The sequence below is a fragment of the Ailuropoda melanoleuca genome, chromosome 4 (assembly GCF_002007445.2).
Source record: "Ailuropoda melanoleuca isolate Jingjing chromosome 4, ASM200744v2, whole genome shotgun sequence".
NCBI lineage: Eukaryota > Metazoa > Chordata > Mammalia > Carnivora > Ursidae > Ailuropoda > Ailuropoda melanoleuca.
In genome coordinates this window covers 95,285,910-95,310,219 of record NC_048221.1, presented here as the reverse complement: position 1 = coordinate 95,310,219, position 24,310 = coordinate 95,285,910, and the positions used below count along the sequence as shown (strand labels likewise).

Here is a 24,310-nt window from a genome sequence, read left to right as displayed (position 1 = left end):
CTGCAGGAGCCCTTGAGCTCAGGCCCTGGCAGAGCTCTCAGGAGGGTTCTGATACTAATTAGGATTCTGCACCCAGTTCCACTGTGGGGATTGGTTTCCCACATGCCCAAGCCATTCTCTGACACCAGCTGGATGCCCTACAGTTCAGCTTGGTGCAGGCACTGTCGACCCGGAGACGCATCAGACCCCACCTAGGCTCTGTGCTACAGGATTGACCCCCCACCCCCACCGGCCACTCCAGATGCCTGTCGAAAGTCCAGCTTGTCACCTGTGCTACTGACCAGCCAGCTATAGATCGGAGGTCCCGGTGGCCCCCTCCTTCCTTGGGCTTGATTCATTTGCTAGCATGGCTCACAGAACTTGGAAACATTTTGCTTACAATGGTTTATTATAAAAGGCTGGGAACTTTTATAAGTTTCTCAGGAGCAGCATGATGGAAGAGCTGCACAGGACAAGGTCCAGGGAAAGGGCATAGGGCTTCCATGCACTCTGCAGGCACACCACTCCCCCTGCATCTCCACGTGTTCTTCAGCCCTGAAGCTCCCAAACCCCGTCCTTTGGCGTTCTTATGGAAACTTCCTCACGCAGGTGCGAGTGATTCAATCATTGGTCATTGGTGGTCAATTCAACTTCCAGCCCGTCTCCTCTGCAGAAATCAGGGTGGGGCTGAAAGTTTCACCCTTCTAGTCACGGTTGGTTCCCCTGGCAACCAGCCTCCATCTTTAGGGTCCTTAGGGGCTTTTTAAAAGTCACCTCATCAACACAAACCCAGTTGTGGTGGAAAGGGGCTTGTTATGAATAACAAGATGCCCATTTCACTTTTCTGGCTCTGAAGCATTTCAGGAAGTGAGGACAAGAGACCAAATATTAAAAGTTGCTCTTATTCAGGAAATTCCAAGGGTTTTGGAAGCTATGAGCCAGAAACTGTGGATGAAGACCACATACATATGAGAGATACTCATTTGGTCTTTCAGATGACCGAATTGCAGTATCCCAGCCCCGACCCCCACCCCGCCCCTTTGTCTCCTCCTAACTCTGACCATCGGAGGCTGCTGCATTGTCCAGCAGGGTGCAGGGAGAGCCGCCGGGCGTAGGTCCTAGGAGCAGATGTCCCTGCTTCCCAAGGGCCTGGGGCCGGCCCTGGATAGGCAGTGTCTGTGGTGGCCCCCGCCGATGTGGCCGGGCAGCTGTTTCTGCTCTTCAGTGAGCCTGCCCCTCCCCTGTTGATGGGTCTGTGGGCAGGAGGTGGGGTGCGAAGTCTGGGCATGGTGGGGAAGGGTCAAGAGAGAGGCTCCTACAGTCACTCCCCAGCAGAGGGGAGAGGACTCCTGTGTCCTGGTTCTTCTCTTTCCCTGTGGAATTTGAGTCCACTGAGAGGGGTAGGGTGAGAAATGCCAGGCCTTGCTGGGTTTGGGCCTGGCCACCTGGCAGCCCCTCCTCCCCCCCGCCTATACCCCTCACAGATGGGCAGATGGGATGGATCAATCTCTGGGTGACGCCCTCTGCCTCCCCTGCTAGGTACGTCAGCTTCGGTCCCTGCTGTCCAGCCCCTACTCACCAGACCCCAGGGGAACTGCTGGCCACCTGCAGCCAAGGGAAGATGGGGAAGAAGGGAATGGGCCTGTGGCCCTGTGACAACTTAGATTTGTGGGTGGTAGTATGGAGGGAGGTGACAGGAGATCTGGATCGGGCATTTGCTGGGAGGAGCTGGGGGCCTGGGTCAGCTGGAACACAGAGCACGGCTCAGCATGGTTGTCTGTGGATCATCTCAGGGCCCTCTCCAGGACAGACAGATGCTGGGGGGCATCTCTCTGTGCATGTGCCCAGGCTTTGGGCTCAGACCCCTGTAGGCCATGACTTTAAGTGATGTTGGGGTTGTCCTCACTCCTGCAAATAGCCCCTGTTTTCCTTCTCCTGTGTCTCCATTTCTCCAACTTCCTTTCACAGTCAAGTTGGGTCTCTGATGGACGTAAGGAAGCTGAGGTTTTGCCCCTCTCCTTGAATTCTGAGCTTGTCCTCAGCAGGTTGGAGGGCATCCACGGATCCCTGCCCTCTCTGGGGCTCATTTGAGGGCATAGGCCACAGGGGCAGGTGTTCTTTGGGTAAAGTGGGCTGGCTTGGACAGGCGTGAGACCTGGTCATTGAGCCCGTCGACATCACCCTGGCCCTGGGCCTTGACAGCCAGGAAGGTGGCCAGGAACCAATGACTATTGGCCCTTGCTGAGAAGGCTTGCTCTGGGCTTTTGAGGAGAGAATGAGAAGTGAGCTAATTCACGGCAGGAAGCTGTAGGTCAGACCCCCAGAACCGGAGTGACTGACGGTAGCTGCAGGTCCCTGCTGGGGCTCCAGGGTCTGTCTACAGGCCAGGGGTTCTGGGTGCCTGTGCCCTGGGGCTTCCAGTGCAGATTGCTGGGTGTTCCTCACTGGAAAGGGCAGCGGCGCCCTCTAGTGCTCCCACGTGGCAGGAGAGGCCTGAAGCAATATGTGTTTGGTGCACGGTATCCAGAGGAAAAAAGCTGCTGCTTTTGGAGAAGCCAGTGGCTGGAAGAGAAGGAACGGGGGTATGAAGGGCTGAAAAGATGGTTCTCATTTTTGTCCTGACCTGGCCCTCGTCTGCTGGGCCCCATGGCTGTGTGTGTGCCTGGGTGGGGGAGGGGCGGCGGTCGTTGAGACTGATGTCTGGGCCATGGGACACCAGCCCCCCTGTGAGCCATGCGTCCTCAGCTGCAGCCCAGGCTCCTTGCTGTGTGTTTGAGGAGCGTCAAGACCAAGCGTGTTAAACCCACCAGAGCCAAACAGGGTTGTCTTTGTGTCTGTCCCTCTCTGACCGTTTTGGAGCATAAGCTCCCTGTGGGCAGGCCACCAGAGCTCACCTGTCCTGTCCTCTTCACACTAACCACAGAACCCCATGTACAGTAGGGGATCAAGTGTGGGACGCAAATATTTTTTAATTAGGGTAGTTGTGGTACAACATGGGGGCAAGTGTATTGTGGTGGCCTTTGGTGGTCTCTGCATCTCTCCTGGCCCCTCACCAGAAGTAGGACGTCAAGGTCCCGATGAGCCTGGAGTGCATGGTGGCTGCCAAAAGCTCAGAGTCTCAGTGGCATTCCCCATGGGGTAAATGAGGGACATGACATGTCCAGTGACCTCGATCCATCCTGCTTGTGCCTGTTTTCCTGCTATAGTTAATATTGCCCTTTTACCATATTAAAGATGTCCTGGTTTGGAAGGTAAATTATGTAGTGTCCCTACTTAGAGCTTCCTGGGCCCCTCTTTGTCACCTCATTGTGCCCCGATGATGGGGGAGGATATGTCCAGTCTCCTGGACACGTTTCCTGGGCATTAGACCCATCTCAGGAGGGCAGCAGGAGCTCCTGCCTTCGGAGGGATGGCTGAAGGGCATGTTGGCTGGAGGCGTGTGCCTCGAAGGCTGGCTTTGGCCTCTTGGAGGACTGCCTGATGGTGAGCTTTTGCAGATCCACATGCCACCTCTGGGACCAGTGCGTGGAAATGACAAGGACACACAGCTCATTTCAGCCTAAGGAAGAGCTGCCCCCGCCCCCCTCAGTGGAACCTGGCCTCCAGCTACAGAGGTGGCCTGGTGATGCAGTCAGTTTAAGCAGACGGGGCTGTCAGAAGGGGGTGATCCTGCATTAAGGGCCAGGTTCCACCAGTTGTCCTTAGGTTCCTGCAGGCCCTGAAGTTTTATTCCCTCAGGTTGCGGGGGCAGAGACATTTGGACTTCTCATTTCTTCCCCCACTTTGTTTCTAAAAGAGAAGACAAGTCCATATATTTTGAAGTCCCCTCTTCATGGTGGGGGGATGGCACTGTTCTAGGCTGGCACAGTGGGCCCTGTCCTTAGAGCATAACCTGCAGAGATAACCGTGTATGGGAATGGGTCTCTGATCCGTGCCAGATGGAGTGGTAGGGACGGGACATTTTAAAGTGAGAATCTTCAAGTGTGCACCTGGTGTGGAGCCAGGGCAAGGGAAGTGTGGGGGTAAGGGGGGAAGGGAGCGTTACTGGGTAGGGGAGATGGACAGGATGCTCTCAGAGGTGCCGCTGGCTTTTGAGAGTCTGCTGGGCCTGGCACTTGGAGTCTCTTCCTCTAGGGAGGGCCCTTTGCTGGTTCCATACCAACGGGTTTGTGTGTACCTCTGGGGAGCGAGTGGGGGGGGAGGGTGCTATCCTTGCCTGGGGCTCCCAGCCTACTTCCCTGCCGCTCTCCTGCCCTGCAGTCCTGACTGCCAGCCAGATTGTTGTCAGACCACAAGGGTGAGTGGGGCCAGGCCAAGGCTAAGGGGGGAGGGGGAGTGTGCAGAGCTAAGCCCGGTGCTATTTAATGTTGATGGAGCTCTCTTCCTTCAGACCCTTCTGGTCACTTGTCACAAAGGGGACTGGAGAGAGAGGTGGCTCCGAGTAGCCCTGTTCCTGGGGCCTGGTTGGGCTGTGTCCGATATAAGTGCTCCATTGGAAGGGGCAGTTGGGGGACAGGGCCTTCACCCACGTGGTGGTGGTCCATTGCTCTCCTTGGTCCCCGAGGTAGACATGTATGCCTGGGTCTGCCTGCAGCCAGCTTGGAGTAAAGGGGGAAGGGACATTTTGGGGGTAGAGACTCTAGGCCCAGGATTTGCCCTCTTTCGGTATCTTCACCATGTCAGGACCACAGAGGCAGAGCAGCGCTGGGAAGCCTGGTGGGGTGGGAGTCAATAGGACTCTCTTACCTTCCTCCCCACCCCCACACACCAATCTCTAGGTGGTAGTAAGAGGCTGAGAAGTCACCCTTGGATGGGGAGTTATTACAGGGCTAAAGAGTCAGGAGAGTCTCTGGAAGCTGGATTCTTAAGAGAAACCCAGGGTTTGGGAACCGGCTGCGCCCTGCCTGTGAGGCTGGGATCACAAACTATCTTAGGAAGCCCACTTTCTGGTTGAACTGGACTCCTTCCCATTGCCTGCGCACGGCCACCCCCCGGGTTTGTAGACAAGCCGGCCCAGCCTCTGCCCAGCTCTGTGTGCGGCCTGCTCTGTCTGGGCCCCGGTTCCCAGAAGAATCCTGGTGAGCTCCAGACTTCCTGACCTCCTTCCATAGGTGCCCCTCTGACCCCAGCCTGCGTTCTTCACAGGCTGGCTGACAAAGCCTGGCTTCTGCCACCCCTGGGCTTGTCCCCAGTGTTTCCCCCGGAGAAGCAGGAGCTTGAGTGGAGAAGATGGAGGCATACAGGAGTCCCCAGGATGTTCACCTGGGCAGGGATCAAGGAATGGGGCTCTTGGGCCTTAGAGTGGGGACTGGAGATGGGAAGCAGGCAGTGGGCAAGGCCACCCAGGTCTGGGCCTGACAGGAGAGCTCAGCTGCAAGGCAGCTGCCAAACACTGTCAGAGTGCTAAAACTGCGGCATGGGGGTCCCCCTTTTTACCTGCACTGTCTTCCTGGTTTTCTGTCTCCTGGGGTTGTCCTGGGGAAGCCAAGAGCTCTACTTTCAGAGTCTGCCCCTGCCCACAAGTCAGCCGTGCACCACAGGTGAGGTGCAAGTGCAGGGAATGCTCCCTCGTGGAGAGGACCCCGGAGGGGACACCTGAAGGCCAGCGAGTGTTCTCTGGTGTCTGTGGGAGTGTGGGTCCACTGCCATGGAATAGTTTTCCCAGGGGAGCCAGCGGTCCGTCTGCATGGGGGACCCCAGGAAGTCCCTGGTGACATCCAGAGTCGCTGCTGCTGCCGCATACCAGCCTTGGTCTCCTGAGCAGGGCTGCTGGCCCGTGGGTGCCCTTGGGGAGGGGCAGCCTCAGGGGCACGCCTGACAGCAGATAGCCTTAGCAGTGTCTTGCTGTCCATCTGGGCAGGTGGTGGTACCCCTCCAAGAAATGAGAGAGGCGGGTTCTTTTTGATTGACACCTTGTCATGTCTGATGTCACTACCTCCTGTTTCTGCAAGGGGTCAGGAGAACCCTTTTGTTGCAGCGTCAGAATCCCAGGGCCCCTGCTGGGTTCCGTTGGGCTGGCTTGCCCAGCCTGATTTCTAGGCCTGGCCTTTCTCTGGCCTCTTCATCCCCTCCAAGCAGCTAGTATTTCTTTCCTCTCTCAGTCCTGAAAGGGATATAGGAGGCTTTCGGATTGGTTCTGTGGGCGTAAGTCTGCTGTTGAGTAGAATCTGGGATCCTGCCTGTACATGGGATTAAATGAGCCCTGTCCAGCATCTTCCTCCTTGGGCAGCCCCTAATAATATTACATGTGGGGGTCTTCCCTTTGTCCCCTGGCCCACAGGCCTGAACCCGGCCTGTGTGGGTGTGGCAGGTGGGGGGCAGGCCAGTGATGTTCAGCAGGGCCGTTTCCGGTCTTGGCATTAACCAGGAGGCTCACGGTTTTGTCTCCCTCCACAGCCTGGACGTGTCTCCTCAGGTAGAACCTGACCCAGCTGCTCTTCCTCACCACCTCCCCTGCTCCCCCTGCGCTCCGGCCCTCCCCGCTCCTGCTCCCACCGCTGCTCCCATGCTAAGCACTAACCTTTTTGCAGCCGCCCCCCCCGCTGCTGCTGCCGCCTCCGCCGCCCCTGAAGCCGCCCCATCTGGATTCTTGGGTCTCACCAACCCGTTCCTCACCTCCATGCAGAGCAACCCTTTCTTCGAGGAACTCATAGCCGACATAGCACTAAACTCTCCTTCACCTGCTCCCTCTCTCCCCAGTGCCTCGAGGGCCAGCCCCACCCCCCTGGCCTCCCCTGGGAAAGCCCCGCCTGAGTGGGACGACACCTTCAACGTCTTTGCTGCCAGCAGGCTGCGTCCAGAGGCCAGGAGCAAGATCCTGGCCCCTGCAGGAGGAGTGGGGCTGGAGGTGCCTGGGCTGCAAGAGCAAGGCCGTGGGGCCATGACAGTGAAGGCAGCCGAGCCCCGCGGGGACCCTGGGGGAGGAGGAAGAGGTGGGAGCGGCGTGTGGCCGGAGCCCAGGGTTCCTCTGGACTTGGGACTGGACCGCCAGAGCACCAGTGTGGCTGACGCAGGGCCCCCGGGGCCGATAGGGGCCGGCCTGCCCTCTGCGTCAGCCCAGCTGCACCCGAGAGCCTCGGACTCTGAAGCGGACAGGGAGCCGCCAGCCCCAGGAGGGGAAGCAGGGCAGAGTCCGGCAGACAGCGCGACGTCTCTCTTTAGTTCCCCTGAAGTGATCAGTGTGTGGGAAAGGCTGCCTGGCCCAGAGGATGCCCCTGAGGGCCGGGAGGCGGCCTCCCAAGGCGAAGGCCAGCTTTTGCACGAGCTCAATACAGTCTACGATCCATGGCCTTGGGATGTGGTGACTGTTTCTCCTGCAGCTGAGACACCCTCACCAGTCCTGCGGGGAGAGTCTGATGAGCTGCGTCCTCCCCAGATGCAGCCAGAGTCACCAGAGCCCGTGAGCCCCAGGGGGAGTGAGGGGCCTCCCCGCCTGGAGCAGGAGCCGTTGCCGGAGCTGGAGCCCATACCTGAGCCTGTGTGGGACCAGGGGCCACAGCCCAGCAGGCCACCTCCCAAGCCACCACGCCTCTTCACACCCTCAGATTCCCAGGAGAAGGAGGACGAGGAGGCAGCCGCGGAGGCGGGGGGGCTGAGAAGCGGGGGGCCAGAGACAGGAGGAGAAGACGACCTTCCAAGTCCGCTGGTTGCTGGTCCACAGGAGGCCAAGGAGAAGGGCGAGACACCTGGGTCAGAGTCTGACAGCCATTCTTCTGGAACCCTGCTGGGTGGGCCAGGCCTGGAAGATGTAGTGGAGGGTGCCAGCCCTCCTGTGTCTGGGCCCTCCTTATCCCCGCCCACCAGCTGCTCTGAGGGTCCTACCCCCATACCCTGTTACTCAAAGAGCTTGCCTCCTCAGAGTCAGCAGATCTGGGGGGCTCTGGAGAAAGGAGAAAGCCCTGAGGGCCCTGAGGCCCAGAGCCAGGGGCCAGTAGGAGAGGGGCTTGGGCCCCTGCCAGATAGCTCCCAACACACTGACCTCTGGGCCTCAGAGGAGGATGCTGTGAACCCCTTCTTGTCTCAGGGGAGCCAAGACCCCCCTAGTCTCCCGTCCACATCCCCTCCAGGGTCCAGGGAATCTTCCATCCTCTCTGGTCTGGAAGAGCTGCCCACCCCCCCAGAGCCTGCTTTCCCACCACCCCCTCTCCCACCCTGGGCCAGCCACCGCCACGGGGGGCCCAGCCCTCCATGCTCTCCTCTGCCTGGAGCTCAGCCCCTGACTTCTTCCTCCCCAACCCCTGGGGAGCCAGCCTCCTCCCCTGGGGGCTCCCCCGCCCCACTCGGGGAGGACCACGCTGCAACCACCCCAGCCTCCCCGCTTGTGCTTCTGCCCTTGGAGACACGACCGGCTGAGGAGCCACAGTCCAGTGCCAGGTGAGCTGTCACCCTGAGGATACTCTGCAGGAGGATGTGGGAGGAGGGGGCAAAGCAGCCCAGGGGCTGAGGTATTCCCATTCCAGCCTCGGCCCTTCCAGGGGCAGATGAAGGGCTCCTTCACTCTGAGGCAGGAGAGGGGGGCTTTGAAGAAAGGAGCCCTTCTTTGGTACCGGCTCTGAAACTGTCTCTTCTTTGGGTCCTTGGACAAGCAGAGTGCCCCACAAACCAGGGGTTTGAGGTGCAAGGAGTGAGGAATAGAGTGGGCAGAGCCAGTGTGTGCTGGCAGGGGAAGGGGGCGGAGAGCTCAGGCACGCAGCTGCAAGGGGCACTGGGTGCCAGGGGCAGTGACGCTTGTCAGAGGGGGGCCGCAGGGGAGCAGGCTGCGGAAGGCAGAGAGCCAGAGGAGGGACCAGTACTGAGGTCTGTGGGAGAGAGAGCCCAAGAGCTGTTTAGAGGACAAAAAGAAAACTGAAATGCCCATACCCCTGCCCCCAGAAGAAAGGGTCTGTAGCTCCATCAGGCGCCTCATTGGTTTGCATCTGTGCCTTTTTAGGGGGTGGTCCCGATGTGCTTAGAACTGTGCTGGGTGGCCTCTGGATGCCTGTGGGATTGCGGTCACCGTGGTATTGGTCTGTTTGGGAAGAATGATGAGGCCATGACCTCATCGGTTAACTGGTGAGGGGTGACCAGAGCTGAGGTCAGGAGACACAGGTCACTTGGGGTTGATGGGGGTGGCAAAGTCCAGAAGGACGCTAGTACTCTGGGAGCCCTGAGTGAAGAAGTGGGGGGCTGCTTTTTCTGCTGAGCAGGGCAGGGTGGGGGTCCTGGACCAGAGCCTCCACCCACCGGCTCATCCGTGTAGTCGTCCAAATTCACTGCACACCCTGTGTGTCAGACACCGGGTAGAGATGAAGGACGCTGTCTGCCGGTACGCCTGGACGGTTCCCAGTCCAGTGAGGAAGATAGTAGTGCACAGTGAAGAGCTGGCCCAGGGGGCCCATGCTGATACGTGAGAAGTGGGAGGGAAGGAGTCTGGGCTGTCCTTGGCTGCTGTGCCGCTGGTAGGTGGTGAAGCTGTTCCCAGAGGTGAGGGAGACGAGGTGGTTCCAGCTTCCTCGCTGTGATGACAGTGTCCTTAGCTGGCCCTGCTATACGCCAGCCTCACTTCTGATTACACTCACTACCTTTGGGAAGTGAGTATAAAGGGAAGCTTTATTCCCTTCAGAGTTGCCTTTGTGTCTGAATTCAGTATGTCCCTTACATACTAAAGTAGATGGGCCAAGTACAGCTCTCCCCATTTCTCAGAGGAGGAGATGGGGGCCTGGAAAGCTGTGGGGTCCAGGGTCCCTCCGATGTATGAGGGCAGTCACATTGAGAACCCAGGACCCGTTCAGAGTTGGTTTATGCCACCCAGCTATCCCACCCCTCCCCAGGCACAGTCCATGGGTAGCATTAGAGCAGCTTTTGAGCTCCCATTCCTAATGCAAACTCCTCGGTGAGAGGAGATTCATTGTTTGCCCTGTTGCCCTGCCTGGTCTCTCTGCCACTCTTTCCAGGTTGTGAGACTGAATCCACCACCCTACCCTGAGTAACAGAGCTGGCTTCTCTGGGTCTGGGCTCTCCCTCCTCTGATGGAGTTCAGGGCCTTGGGCTCAACCATTTTGGTTCCTACTTCTGAATGGTCCCTATCCTCTGTAAAGTAAGCATAGATTTGAAGAGGTCCCTTGGGGAAAGGTTATTTGATTCGGGGGCCCGATGCTTGCAGTTTGCATACCTGTCACAGGTCCAAGGTGCTGAGGGATCCCAGAGCAGGGTCACTATAGTCAGCCTAGGGGAATCAGGAAAGTTTCCTAGAGATGTGGCCTTGCACGGCTTTGAAACAGGAGTCGGAGTTAGGCCAGCAGGTGAAGGGCCAGTGTTCTGCGGAGGGACAGCTTTTGTGAGAGCCTGAAGGTGAGAAAGCGCATGTTTCCGGCTTTCCTGCAGGGTGCGGAGGAGTAGAGAGGCCCAGGAGGAAAGGGCAGGGCCCGATTCTGTTGGAGACTGTGTTTTCTTATCTGATAGGGAGCCGGTAAAGGCTGCTTCCATGTTGGAGAGGCGGAGATCACCATCCCATAGCAGAGCAGAGGGGTGGTTGGAGGTGGGCAAGCCTGCCTCTGAGAAGCTGAGTGAGCAGTTGTCGCTGAAGGCAGTTGAGCTGGCACTAGGGCTTGGAGAGAAGGGGGCGGTGCAAAGGAAGGTGAGAGGCAGCAGGGTTTGATGTTTGTTAGCCCTGGAGCTGTGGCATGGGAATCGGGGGTTCCCAGGTGTCTGGCTGGAGCCCTGCACTGCTGGGAGGGACACAGGAGAGGACAGGTGTGGAGGCGAGTGTGATGCATCCAAGCTGGACCCGGAGTGGAGCGAGCCATCCTCCTACTGTATGTGGGCTTAGAGCTCAGGGCTGAGGTCTGGGTTGGAGATGGACATTGGGGGTGGTGGGAGCTGAGGCGGGGAAGGGAGGGATCCAAGGGCAGCCTAGCAGCTAAGACTGAGAGGAGATCGTCAGAGGTCAGAAAACCAGACGGGAGGTCTTGGGAGGAAATGAGGGAGAGCAGGCCAAAGGAGGGAGTGGCCCGAGAGCCAACTCCACAGAGAGGTCAGCGAGTTGAATGCTGAGGGGTAGGTGGACTCAGCAGGAGCACTTGTGATGGGCTGGCCGGGACTGTTCTGAGGGGTTGAGGAATCAATGAAAGGTAGGAACTTCTGGAGACAGAATGCAGTCTGCATGTGCTGGTGGGACTGGGTGAGGAGGAGGGCAGCTGGGGCATGACTGAGGACGGGTAGCCAGGTGGGCTTCTCAGGCCTGTGTCCTTGCTGCTGGGAAGCAGCCAGTTTAGAGACAACAACAAAGCGTCCCAGTTTGCCTAGGTCTTTCCTGGTTTTAGCACGGAAAGCCTGGGAGTGCCCGGACCTGGGAAATGGGGATGCTGGGAGGGTCGGTCAGTCCCCTAGAGAAAGGGTGCAGTATGGAAGAGAGAGGGAAGCTGGAGGGGTGGCCCTGGTAGAGACTGGCTGTAGGTGCAGAGAAGGTAGTGGGCCGGCCTCTGCTGTTCCTGTGAAGGGGCAGCCTTCTGAGGGAGTAAGATGGTGAGGGGACAGGCGGTGGGGCAAGGAGTGGGGAGAGCAGTGAGGGAGGAGGAGGGAAGGCGTGCTGAGGAGTGCTGGTCGCAGCTGCCCCGAGGCCTTGGCTGTGCAGAGGCAGCCACCACCAAGTGCTGGTTTCTGTCCAGCAGACAAGGTGGCCCCATGTGCTGCCCCCCCCCACCAAAACTCGTCTCTTCTCTGTCTCCGCAGTCCCCACCCTGTGAAGCCCCTCAGCACTGGCCCGGCGGAGGGCAGCCCAGACGGGAAGCAGTCCCGCTCCAGCCTGAGCACAGCTCTGAGCAGTGGGCTGGAGAAGCTCAAGACAGTCACAGCTGGCAGCGTTCAGCCTGTGGCTCCAGCTCCCCAGGTTGGCCAGACTGTGGACACCAAGAGGCTGAAGGTGAGGCCTGGCAGGATGCCAGAGGGCATCAGACCAGACACGTGGTGCTGTGGAAAGAGGTCAGGTGCCCCGAGGTCAGGAGCAGGGTGCTGGGCAGGGTGGAGCAAGGAGCAGGCCCGGTCCCCCATGCCAGGGCCATGAAGCCAGTTAGGCTGTCACTTGCATTGGAGACAGAGGCTGCTCCAGGGACCTGTAGGGGTGAAACCTGGGTGTTGGTGGGCAGGTGGGCAGGTAGGCCTGAGGCTGCCCTGCTCACTCTCATTCCCGGCCTCAGGACTCAGGTGTTCTGGACCAGTCGGCCAAGTACTACCACCTGACCCACGACGAGCTCATCGGCCTGCTCTTGCAGAGGGAGAGGGAACTGAGCCAGCGGGACGAACACGTGCAGGAGCTGGAGAGCTACATTGACCGGCTGCTGGTGCGGATTATGGAGACCTCACCCACACTGCTGCAGATCCCCCCTGACCCCCCCAAGTAGCCTTCCTCACCCCTGTCCCTGGAGGGTCGGCGTGGACCCACTGCCCAAACTGGGCCTGCGCTGCCCTCCCTCCCGCTGAACTCACTCTCACCTGGGCAGGCTGCCGTCTGTCCTCCGTTGTCACTCCTTGCTCCCCCTCCCTCCTGCCTCCATGGGGGTTGCTAGAAGGGGGGCCCTTGGGACTCCCACTGGAGGCATCAGGTTCCATGTACAACTTGTGTGTCTTTGGGAGTCCTGGGTCTCTCCCACCTGCCTATTTTCATATCCCTTAGTTTTGGGGGCTCCAGGGTATTGGAACAAAGAATTCAGCCCTCAAGTCAGAGCAGGGGTGAGCTGCAATGTGATGTGGTATCTGGGACATACTGTATTACCCCACAACGGTCAGTCATTTCATCCAAGGCTAAACCCTTGTCCCCCTCATCTGTCTCCAGCCGCTGAGGGCTCCTAGCATTCCTGCGGCTGTGGCAGGAACCAAGCTGCCCGTTTTGCAGTTATGGGTAACTGGAGCCTCGAGTCTGTTCCCTTGAGAGCAAGGAGCCTCTACGGTCTGGTCTCGTCTCTGCCGTGTCCCGATTTTGTGTGTTTCCGGCAGTTTGCAGAGTGAGGGTCGTGTGGACGGAGGGAGATGTGTGTTCTCCAGGCACCCCCACCCTCCTCCTCTGATCTTCCCACTGAGCGTCACTCATGTGAATGTGTGGAGAGCTGGGGCAGGGGTGAGGAGAGCACCTCGTCCTGCACTTCCAAGCTGCGGGCCCCTCCACAGGCCTCAGGGCTTTGGGCTGCTTTTGTTTGTGGATCAAGCCTCCATCTTTGTTTTTGTTGCCTGTCCAGATGCCAAAACTCTGTGCTGCTGCGGGGTTTGAACTTTTGGAAACCAATTAAAATGTGCCTTTTGTGGGTGGGGTCAAGAGCCTCTGGATGTAGACCTCTCCCTCTGTTTGGTGTCCCCCTCCCTCCCTGTACAGCACATGGGGCCGGATCTGTCAGGCCCTGGAAATCGGAAAGGAGGATGGGTCAGCCTTGCTGTGCCCTGTGCCCCTCCCCTAGAGTTAATTTCAGTTAAGGGTCTGGCAAAGCTGCCACTGCTCCTTTAACTTTCCTGCCTCCTTCTCCTCCTCCCTCTTCCCCAGTTGAGAAAGTTCCTGGGATAACAACTACATTCTGGAAGTGGGAGGTCTCATTCTGCCTGTACTTAGGAAACAGCCTTTGTTGCCCTCCTGTCACCCACTAGCGGCTCTCTCAGACTGTCCCTTCTGCCCCATGGCCTTGCCTGGCTTGGCTGCAGTGCACTTTGAAATGAAGTGTCTGTCCTTTGGCCCAGTCCCTGGTTTGCTTGCAGAAAACATGGCAGGGTTCCCATGGCATCTGCAGGGAACCTTTAGTGACTTGTGGTACCCTGCTTTAGCAAAGGTTTTGAGGTGAGGAGGTGCTGAAGGAGGATACTTTTGGCTCAGCAAGGTGAGAACTCCTCTGGGACCTCTTCTTCTTCCCAAGAGGGCCTGTGGTATTTCTCCAAAAGCCTTGGAAGGAGATGTGCTCCATGGGTGATGTCTTCTGCCAGGATGAAGCAGAGGAGCCCCACACGTGAGGGGAAAGCCCCTGTAATGTTATCTACCCTAAGGATCACTCATCAAAGCTGAGGAAAGTGTCCACAGGTGTCCAGGTCTTGGGTCATGTTTTTGGGGGCTCATTGGGGGTTGGGTAGGTATCTCTTCTGGGGGAAGGGGACCACTCTCCTACTACATATTCTTCCGGGCTCTACCCATTACCAGCCCTGACCCTGATCTTCCACTCGTCCTTGACTGTGGGCCTCCAGAATGCCCAGGGCAAGGATGTCTTCAGAAGAGTTTTGAGTTGAAGCCCAAGGTTCTCGTTGGATGTTTCTGCTCCTGGCCACAACCTGGAGAGTTGCAGGTGGGGTGGGCAGAGAGCAGGCACAGTTCTGCTTTGCTGTTGGTCTTCCTAGTTGTAACTCCTGTTTATAAAGAGCTTGTTCTTCATGTTTTGAGCACTTGATGAAGAATAAAAAGTTCATATACTGCAGGTGGCTCTATGGTGTTCCTGGGGGAGAAGGCAGGTGATGGGGTTTTGGGGTGTCACTGCCTCTGTCCTAACACCAGGGGCAGCAGCATAGCATTGCTCAGTGGCCTGGACTCAGTCTTTTCTTTGCCAGTAGACACACATTCATTGAGTACTGTGAGAGCATACAGAGGGTATGAGACCTGATTCTTATTCTGAGATCGTTTAGTCTAGTTGGGAAAAGTACAAATCCAAGGTACAAATGATTCTTCGTGGCTAGTTAGCACCTCTCTCTCCAGCTTTAGGAATAGTCTGTTTCTCGTGGTTCTTGTTGATGGATGAGGAACTGACTGCTGTAGACCGTGCATTGTCCAGAAAGGCATGAGCAGTCATGAGCCGACACTGCGCCTCACCATGAGACGAAGGGGACCTAAAGTGGGGTTCCCTAAGGTCAAAATTATTTCTCCTGTCCTCTTGGGTGAAACAGACAGCTTCTCCCCTCCAGTGAGCCTGGCTCACTGACGAGATAATTCAGCTGGGGATCTTCTACTCTGTACTGCACAAGTGTGTTTATTATCCTTGCTGGTGCCTTGCTCTGTGATATGCACTACTCTCTCTTACCTAAAGTCCTTGTAGTGCTTAATAAACACTGCTGAACTCCCACTCCCCACTCTCAGTTCTCTTCCTGCTTGGGAATTAGGCCGGGGAGGGACCTTCCTTAGTTGGACAAAGGAAGTGGAACCTGCCGAGGCTCTGAAGCTCCCAGTTTAACTCACACAGTCAGCAAATATTTGCATCCTTGCCCTGAGCCCTCCCAAGCCTGGCACTGAGGACGTAGCAGTAAAGCACCTCCTGTCCCGTGGACCTTACAGTAGTAACGTATGCAAAACCATAAATAAATACTCGGGCTGCAAAAAGTGCTGGATACTATAACACCATGAATGGATTTTGTGGAAGTAGGGTGATGGTTTGGAAAATGCAATGTGTAGGCTGAGGTCAGGAGAGCCAGATTCAGGCAAAAATAAAAAGTTAACGGAGTTTTCTGGGTACAGAATGTCAAGGGTCGGGGCGGAGAGCGCCCAACATGCTCCTGGAACTGAGTGTCAGGGTGGCTGGAGAGCACAAGGGAAGGGCAGGGTATCGACAGAAGAAACTGCATGATGATTCCGCAGTGCAAGTCCTTGCAGAAAGCTTTCTGGGATTAACCCTACTCCTCCTGGAGTCCTTGCCCATCTGGTCCAGGGTCGGACCCGCTTGAGTTGGGCTCTTCTGGGCTAGAGCCCCAGGAGTGATGCCCTCCGTAGCAACTCAAACTTCTAGGGGCAGGTAACGGCGAGGAGTAGCCCGTGGCCCACTTCGGGACCTTAGAGTCGTACACGCACACTCTTCCCACACGCCGAGCCTGCAGAGCTGGCGGCAGGAACCGAGACCGGGTCTGAGTCGGTGCAACTCTCTGCAGTTTAGGGTTGTCAAGCACCGTGAGGAGAAAAACTACGCTCCCCACAACCCCTTGCGCCTCCGTTTCGCTGCGGTTGCTTATGGCCAATCGGGAGAAGCAGCTGTGGCGGGGGCCGAGGAGGGACATTTTAAAAGGGCCGGAGATTGCAGGCGTCAGTGGCCATGGCGGATACAGCGACTACAGCATCGGCGGCGGCGGCTAGTGCCGCTAACCCCTCGACCGATGCACCTCCTTTCCAGCTGGGCAAGCCCCGCTTCCAGCAGGTGAGGACCGGGCTATGGTCTGAGGGTCGGCGGGTGGCACAGGGAGGGCGAGCAAACTCCTCTCCCAAATCCCCTTTAGTCTTAGGGTCTCCGACCCGCGGCCACCGGGGAGCCTTGCAGCTATTGCCTCGGGGACCTCGGCCCCAGCCATCCCTTTCCCATTGGTGAGCAGGATGGGCGAGGACTCCCACCTTGGCTTCCTATTGGCCGCCGGTGCCGTCACTCCTCGGCTGCCCCCGCCCTCCAGCCTTTCCCGCCCGAGGCGCTCTGTGATTGGTCACTGACGGTAGCGGCCGGGGATCTGGGGCGCCCGGGTCCGAGCGGCTTTTGCAGGGTCGCTTTGGGCTGTGCAGCCAGCCACTCCCGCGGAAAGTTCGACTCCGGCTCTGGATGACAAGTTGGCGTGGCGGAGATCCCTTCTAACTTTCCCTGGGTGGGGACTGATATTCTCTGCGAGCTGCTGGCGGAGCTCCCGGGCAGCGTCTGCACCCCGCGGTCATGCTCCCAGCCCTCGACCCCCAAGCCGGGTCCTCAGTGCGCGATGTTTTAGGGCCACGAGCCGAGGGGTCCTCGCAGCCCCGCGACCCCTGTCCCTTCCAGCGGGGTATTCGCTGACGCAGCGAGTCGGCCGGCTGGTGCCCTGCGGGAGATGGAACGAGGACAGGCGGGGAGAGCTGGGGTGCGGAGGAAACGCTGTGTCATCCCCTGGGGCCGCGGGCTGTAGGGAGAGTCGGCGTCCCCGGGAGTCCGCCTCAGCCCCCTACCCCGGTGCGACCTCCGAGGCGGGTCTCTGGAACCCGGGCCCTGGCGCCGCCGAGCACCGGCTCCGTCCGACGCGGTCGGTCTCTTCGGAGCATGGTGACAGTGGCCCTCTTACTCGGGGACCCCCGAGAGGGCGTCGCTAACTCGCCCTTGGCCACGGAGACGGGGATCGAACCCACAGGCCGGACGTGCGGCCGGGGCTGAGGGCTTGGAGGGGCTGTTCCCACGCCTCGGGCCGTCTCACACCCTCAGTCCTCCACTGCCTCCAGCGTCGAGGAGGTGGACTTTATAGAAGAAGGGCAAAGAGGCTTCGCCGAAGCGAACAGGGCTGGCCTTGGGTGGGGGGCAGCGGAGGCGGACAGAAAGAAGTTTGCGGGAAGAAAGGAAATTGTACAAAGGTCGGTGCGGTGGTTTTTTGTATTTTTGTTTTCTTGGTGGTGGTGGTTGTGTGGGAGGGGGACTGGTTCCAGGAAAGTGGTGCACCGAGCTTCGCTGATAATTAAGGAACTGCCCCCCTTAGCCTTCTGAGAGAATGTCCCCACTGTTTAAAAACAGGACCTTAATTCTTTTAACAAAATATAAACCAACTCAGCATGTAGATATCCGAGGCAAGACTGACGTCTTCCTGCCAGTGTAGGGTGCCACCTAGAGTGAGACTGTCAGGGGTGCCTCTCCCTGGACTCCAGTGACCCTTCATTGGCTGTCCCCCTTCACCAGCCCTCCACACACATTCTACTCACTCTTCAAGGATCAGACAGGCCCAATCCTCCGGAAACACCTAGTCCTTTCTTCCCATGTGATATTACCCCTAGTGGGACCAGGTCACGACTCTCTCCTGCCCCCCTCTTTGGCCACCCCAAGTGGGATCCTTTGGGTCAGCCTTTAGTGACCGCCTGTCCTGTATTCCTCTAACACTAATGTGTGGCTACTTGTTCTCCTCAACCCTTGTGTGCATCTTTTGAGAGAAGGGGCTGATCTTGCCCTTCCTTGTCTCCATCTTACCCCGAGGTGGGGCTAGACACATGGTAATGTGCTGAATAAAGGTTTGTGGGTTGGGTTTTTTTCTGATACCTGTTCTGGGACATTCAGTTACACAACACACAGTTATTGAGACCTCCCCAGTGGCTTTAATGACTGAGGCCTTTGCTGTGCTCACCGCCGGAGCCATAAATGCACATTTTAGATTACTCCATTCAGTCATTGCTGGTATCTCTCTTTGGCACCACTCTTGCGGGGTCAAAGTGTTTGTTGTATCTGCTTTGGAAGCTCCCCTCCTCCAGCATAGTGACTTGCATAAAGCACAGTGGAGGTGATTGTCCTTGTTAAGGAACTTCTCTGCGCTCCCTGGCCCCCCCCCCCCCCCTCCCCCCCCCCTCCCACACCACTCCCTGCTGTGCAGGCAGTCCAACTGCCACCCAGTTGACGCCCTAAAAAACCTGCAGGTCTCCTGCATACTTCCCTTTTTCTCNCCCACCCTTTACCCCCACCACGCACTTGAACATTATCCAGTGGCTTCCCCTGTTTCTGAGATAAAGACCTCACTTTTGGAGGAGCCCCGAAGGCCCACATGCCCCCTCCCCTGCTGACTTCTACTTCCTGAAATCAGACCTCCTCCCCCCACAACCTTCCTTTCACCACACTAGCTGCTTTCAGCCACTTGAACCCTGAGTGGCTCATAATCCAGGGTCCTTCCCACAGCCCACACCAGGGTCACCACCCTCAGTCCCCAGCTAGTCTCATCACTTTCTGCAAGACTGGGTGCAGAGGTCTTTCCTTACTCCCTAGTGTTGCCCTCGAGCCCTTCTTCCTTTCATCCTTCAGGGACCTCTGTGCAGAAGGGCTGGGGGAGAAAGGACGTTGAGCAGTGTCAGAGGGTGGAGGAAGATGCCTTGCCTTGCTGGGCTTTGCTCTGTGACCATTTTCCTCCCCATAAGGTGATGGTAATAGCCAAGCATTGTTCCAGCCTTTTGGCATATTGACTTACTGAATTTTCACAACTTCGTGAGGCAGATACAATTATCCCTTATGTGATAGGTGAGGAATCTGCAGCAGACAGACAGATTAACTCACTTCCTAGGCAGTCTGGCTCCAGGTGCCTTGTTCATTTGTTTTATTAAGGTTTTCCGACTTCAGAAGTGGAGACAACTGTCAAAGAAAGATCCAGCCGTCACTGAGCATCAAGATTTGCCCCTGTGGGACCAGCCTCGTGTCATATGTATGCCCCCAATCCCAAGCAATGAATTATTTATTTTTTAAAGATTTTATTTATTTATTTGAGAAAGCGAGAGAGTGCACCAGCAGGACTGAGGGGCAGAGGGAGAGGGAGAAGCAGGCTTCCTGCTGAGCAGGGAGGCCTGAGCAGGTCGCCTGACATTGGACTCCTTCCCAGGAACCTAAGACCACGACCCGAGCCAAAAGCAGATGCTTAACTGACTGAGCCACCCAGGCAGCCCTCCAACCAAAGAATTATTTTGAAGCAGTGCCCGGACAGCCCATCATTTTATTGTACCTGTTAGTAGGTATCTCTGGAAAATAAGGACTTTTAAAAAACACATATACTTCAGAATAGTTTTCGGTTTACAGAAGACAAAAAGATAACAGAATTCCTGTATAACCCTCACCCTGTTTCCCCGAATAGTATCATTTCATATGACTCTGGGACAGTTGTCAAAACTGAGAAGCCAGCATTGGAACATTACTATTAACTATACTTCCAGACTCTCTTGGATTTCACTATTTTTTATACTAATGTTCTTTTTCTGTTCCAGAATCCCATCCATGATCCCACGTTACGTTTAGTTGCTATGTCTCCTTAGCCTCCTCTGGTCTGTGACAGCTTCTCAGACTTTCCTTGTTTTTGATGACCTTGACAGTCTTGAGGAGTACTGTTCAGGTATTTTGTAGGATGTCTCTCAATTCGGGTTTGTCTAGTGTCATGGTTAGACTGGGGTTATGCGTTTTGGGGGAAGAAAATCACAGAGGTGAAGTGCCTTCCTTCTCATGTGGTATCAGAGGGTGTTTTGATTTGTTTTAACATAAGCACAATACCATTAACACACCTAAAATAATTATTTCTTAATACCATCAAACCAGTCACAATTTGTCTTAGTCTGTTTGGGCTGCTATAACAGAACACCATAGATGGGGTAGCATACGAACAACAGAAACTTAATTTTCATGGTTCTGGGAGCTGAAGTTCAAGATCAAGGTGGTGGCAAACTCTGATGCAAGCCAGCTTTCTGGTTTATAGACTGCATCTTCTAGCTATAGCATCACGTGGCAGAAGAGTGGTGACCTCTTTCTGGGGTCTCTTGTAAGGGCACTAATCTCATTCATGAGGGCACCTCCCAAAGGCCCCACCACCTAATACCATCACTTAACCTCACCGTGGAGGTTCAGATTTGACATAGGACTTTGAGGGGGACACAAACATCCAGTCCAGCACACTATTCACATTTCCATTATTGTCACATCATTTTTTAAATAACTAGTTTGTTTGAATCAGGAACCCAGAAGTCCTACACAATATATTTGACTGATAAGTCTCTTCTAATCTATTGGTCCGCCTCCTCTCTTTTTTTTCTCTATTTGTTGAAGAAACTGTGCTGTTTGTCTTGTAGAGTTTCCCTCATTCTGAATATGGCTCATGGCAGTTCTGTGGTGTTATTTAATATGTTCTTCCATCCCCTGTGGTTCCTATAAACTTTAAGTCCATACTTATTTTTTTTTTAAGATTTATTTATTTATTTGAGAGAGAGAGAGAGGTAGGAGGGTGGAAGGGCAGAAGGAGAGAAAGAGAATCTTAAGCAGACTCAGCGCTCATGACCCCGAGATCACAACCTGAACCAAAACCAAGAGTCAGATGATTAGCTGACTGCACCAGCCAGGCGCCCCTAAGTCCATGCTTCTAACCACTGCCCCATATTGTCTAGTGAAGGGGAGGAAAACAATAGGACAGCTCCTGGGAAAGCTTTATGACCAGACTATGCTCCTTTTCCTCTTTGTCTGTTTGTTTGCTCTCCTGAACTTGCTTTGGGCCCAGACACCATTTTTGGCAAGTTGGATCCTAGGACAGGGAGCAAACTTACATGCGTCTTCCCATTTGTGTTTCAGTCTATCCAGAAGTGAGTTGTTTTTTTGTTTGTTTCTTTGTTTTTAAACTTCCTTGCTCCTTTGGGAGGTCACTTAGCTGCGAGGCTGACTGGGGGTGTGAGTGTGCTTTGTGTGTGCATGGGAAGTTCAGAAATCACCTGAGGCAGCAGAGCAGGTGGGTTGCACGGGGCTCCCTTGGGGGAGGAGGAGCTGGCTGGAACAGGAAAGTACACGCTTCACTTCCAGGACCAGAGCTGTGTGTGGGAGTTGGGAGGTGATAGGGAGGTTTCTTATACAGTTTGCCTGAACTCAAGTTTCAGGAAAAAAATGCCCTGCAGGTAGTTATGTGTTTTAATCATTTATGTCCTATAGGCTGGACCGTGACTGTTTCCCAAGCTGGTCCTGGAGCTGGTTTGTGCTGTGGACAAGGTCAACACCTCCTAGTCCAGTGGTTCTCAATCCCTGCTGCATATTAGAATCACTTGGGCAGGGTTTTACGTGGACACTGATGCCTGGAGCCCACCCCAGCCAATAGAATTTGAATCCCTGGGTGGAAGACCTCGTCTGGGGATGCCCAGGTGTTTCCTTGTGCAGCCTGGCTGAGGGCTACTGAGCGGGCCTGGCCTTTCTGCCTTGGGGCGATAAGTTCAGGGCATATTTTATTCCTGGTCTGGAAGAGCTGTGACTTATGGGTCTGGTATAGGGATATATTGAAGGGCTGCCAATTTCTTTCAGGCTTTGGCCCTCCTCTGCTCCTCCCAAGGCCTGCTCTCCCCAGGGGCTGTAGAGGTGGGACTGTCTGTGCTGCATGCAGGTCCTGCTAAGAATGAGTTGACTCACCTTTCTTGTGAAGGGAAAGAGAAGGAATCACTTGGCTGACTTGTTTTTCCGGTAAAGAAAAAGGGAAGGAAAAACATCCACTGATGATTGATTCGGTAAAGATAGGGGCTGAATTTTGGAAGGGAAAAAAAAAGGCCATACACTTAAAACTTTTGAGAAAATAAAAATTGAGAAAAAAAAAAACTCAGACGAGAAAGTGAAACCCTTCTTTGCCATTTTTCAGTCTGGAATGACAGAGAAGCCCCCTCCCTACAAAGAATCGGTGGTTCTCCCAAGGACCTGCTGCAGCTGTGAGGTGTCCAAATGACTTACTTCTGGGGTGACCGCTCCTCCATATTCCCTGAGAATTCACATTCTCCAAGACCATAGCTGCCAGAAACTTTGCTTTTTAAAATAATTTATTAGTAGGAATGAAACATCCTCCTCTTGAGAGGTGGGTCTAAGTCACTTTGACTCGGAGATTAACCTAAGCACACTGCTTCAAATAAGCAGTTTCTGGACACAACAGTCCACATTTATTTAAATTTTATGGTTTCTAAGGAAACAAGACCCTGTGGCCATTTCTCAGTCCAGACCTAGAGGGACCCCTTTCCTCATAGCTTTGCTTTGCTTTGAGCCTATTCAAGCACCATGACGTTTAAATTTTACTCCATCTTTGCCCAGAATTCTATACTAACTTGATTTTTCCCTTTGTTTGGTGATGCGCCGCACAGTTCCTCCGCTGTGTGGTCTCCCTCATGGTGGTGAGTCCGTAGATGTGACTTTGTCCCTGGGGCGGGATCTTAGGCTGATTGGATTGGTACACTATCACCTATGCTTCACATTTATAACTCAGAAGCCCTTTCTTCAATCTCTGGTCTCTGTTTCCAGTGTTTATTGAAATGTTACATCTGGAAGGCCCTTTAAGTTTATCAGACTCACATGACCAGCACAGAACTTTTGTTCTGTAAGTCGTATGCTTCTTGTTTTCCTTGTCCAGATTCATAGGCATTAGTATCTAACTAGGAATCAAGGCATTATCCACCTTCTGTTCTTCCTCATTCCCCCAGTCAGGCAGCCCCTTGCTCTACCCCAGGACTCAGCGCAGAGCGGGGCACACAGTAGGTCCTCAGGAGCTATTGGGTGAATGAATGAATGAAACCACAGAAGTCTGGTGCCATTGCTCTTCTTTTAATTTTTGTAATTTGGTACTAGGTGATGGTTGTTTAGGGCTGGGGATCTTTATCTTGTTGGCCTTGCACTCCTCAGTGCACTTAACTTGCACAGAGTAGGTATTTAATGCATATCGATTGAATGAATACAGGAATACAGCTGGTTCCCCAGGGCACTACAGTAATCATTGTTATTTTTTTAGTTATCAGAGCATTCTAGGCAGACCCTATCTGTTCTTGGCCTTGCCTTCTTTTTCTAAAATGTCTCTTAGCACACTTCAGTCCCTCCTTTCGACTGACAGTGCTGCAGTTTCTGAGTCCGGCCTTCATGCATCAGGGCCCTTGTGGAGACCCCTCTCTGCTTGGTAAGCTCATCCACCCACCCTTCCCAGTACCTCTGGGAAGCCTCCCTGACTCACTAGGAAGAAATCCTCTGTGTCCTCCCTGCACTTGATGATGCTTCATTTAAGCTCTCATCTCATAACTACATTTGGTAGTTATCTGTTTACTTGTCTTAATGATTTTTTTTAAAGATTTTATTTATTTATTCAACAGAGATACGGACAGCCAGCGAGAGAGGGAACACAAGGGGGGAGTGGGAGAGGAAGAAGCAGGCTCATAGCGGAGAAGCCTGATGTGGGGCTCGATCCCATAACGCCGGGATCACGCCCTGAGCCGAAGGCAGACCTTAACCGCTGTGCCACCCAGGCGCCCCATTTACTTGTCTTTCTGGATGGGCTCGGCTTGTTCACTGTGGTGTTCCCTGAGTCCAGCTCAGAAGGGGGAGAGGATATTTGTGGAGCAAAGGGTTTTACTTAGGACTCTCTCTCAGTGGCAGTGGTGGAGAGTGACACAGGCGGCCAGCAGGGCTAGGACAGGATGAGGACGGCGCCAGACCACCGGGCAGTCAGAAGCTAGAAGTCTCCACTGGACCGTCTTCAAGAGGTTGCTTCACTCTGACTATCCTCCTTGGAGACCCCCATCTTTGAGGCCCCCTGCTGCTCCTCCCCCCCTCCTTGGGCCACTAACTGCCTTACTGTTGTCCCTTTCGAGTCCTGGTCTCCCTTGGAAGCCCTGCCTGGGCCCCATCCCCCGCAGGTAGCCTCCAGGCCATAGGCTCCTCACCTGCCCACTCATTCGCTCTTGCGGCAGAGGGATGTTGCCGGAGCCCCTTCTAGGTCTGAGACAGGAGACAGGAGCCAGGCAGCATGAGGGTATGGAAGGAACACCCAACAGCCTACCTTCTTCAGGAGTTTGTAAGCAAGTAATAGAGTAGATAGTATTTTAAATTAAATATATATTTTAAGGGGCGCCTGGGTGGCACAGCGGTTAAGCGTCTGCCTTCGGCTCAGGGCGTGATCCCGGCGT

The 24,310-nt window shown here is 55.3% G+C and overlaps 2 protein-coding genes across 6 annotated transcripts in view; both read left to right on the top strand.

Annotated features, from left to right (window-relative positions):
* The window catches only part of RAB11FIP5 (RAB11 family interacting protein 5), a 36,714-nt gene extending 22,315 nt beyond the window's left edge, over window positions 1-14,399 (top strand). Inside the window, 3 exon segments of the mRNA XM_034659351.1 lie at window positions 6,376-8,352; window positions 11,689-11,878; window positions 12,153-14,399. Coding sequence (XP_034515242.1) covers window positions 6,376-8,352; window positions 11,689-11,878; window positions 12,153-12,356 — 2,371 coding nt within the window. The 3' untranslated portion in view covers window positions 12,357-14,399.
* Window positions 14,400-15,941: 1,542 nt separating this feature from the next.
* The window catches only part of SFXN5 (sideroflexin 5), a 110,854-nt gene continuing 102,485 nt past the window's right edge, over window positions 15,942-24,310 (top strand). The window contains exons 1-2 of one of the 5 annotated variants that reach the window (XM_034659348.1): window positions 17,154-17,257; window positions 19,628-19,752. In XM_034659348.1, coding sequence (XP_034515239.1) covers window positions 19,720-19,752 — 33 coding nt within the window. In that variant the 5' untranslated portion in view covers window positions 17,154-17,257; window positions 19,628-19,719. Of the gene's footprint in view, window positions 16,098-17,153; window positions 17,258-18,991; window positions 19,075-19,627; window positions 19,753-24,310 lie in introns of those variants that run through there. The other 4 variants (XM_019794818.2, XM_034659350.1, XM_002914877.4 and 1 more) reach the window with 4 other exon arrangements.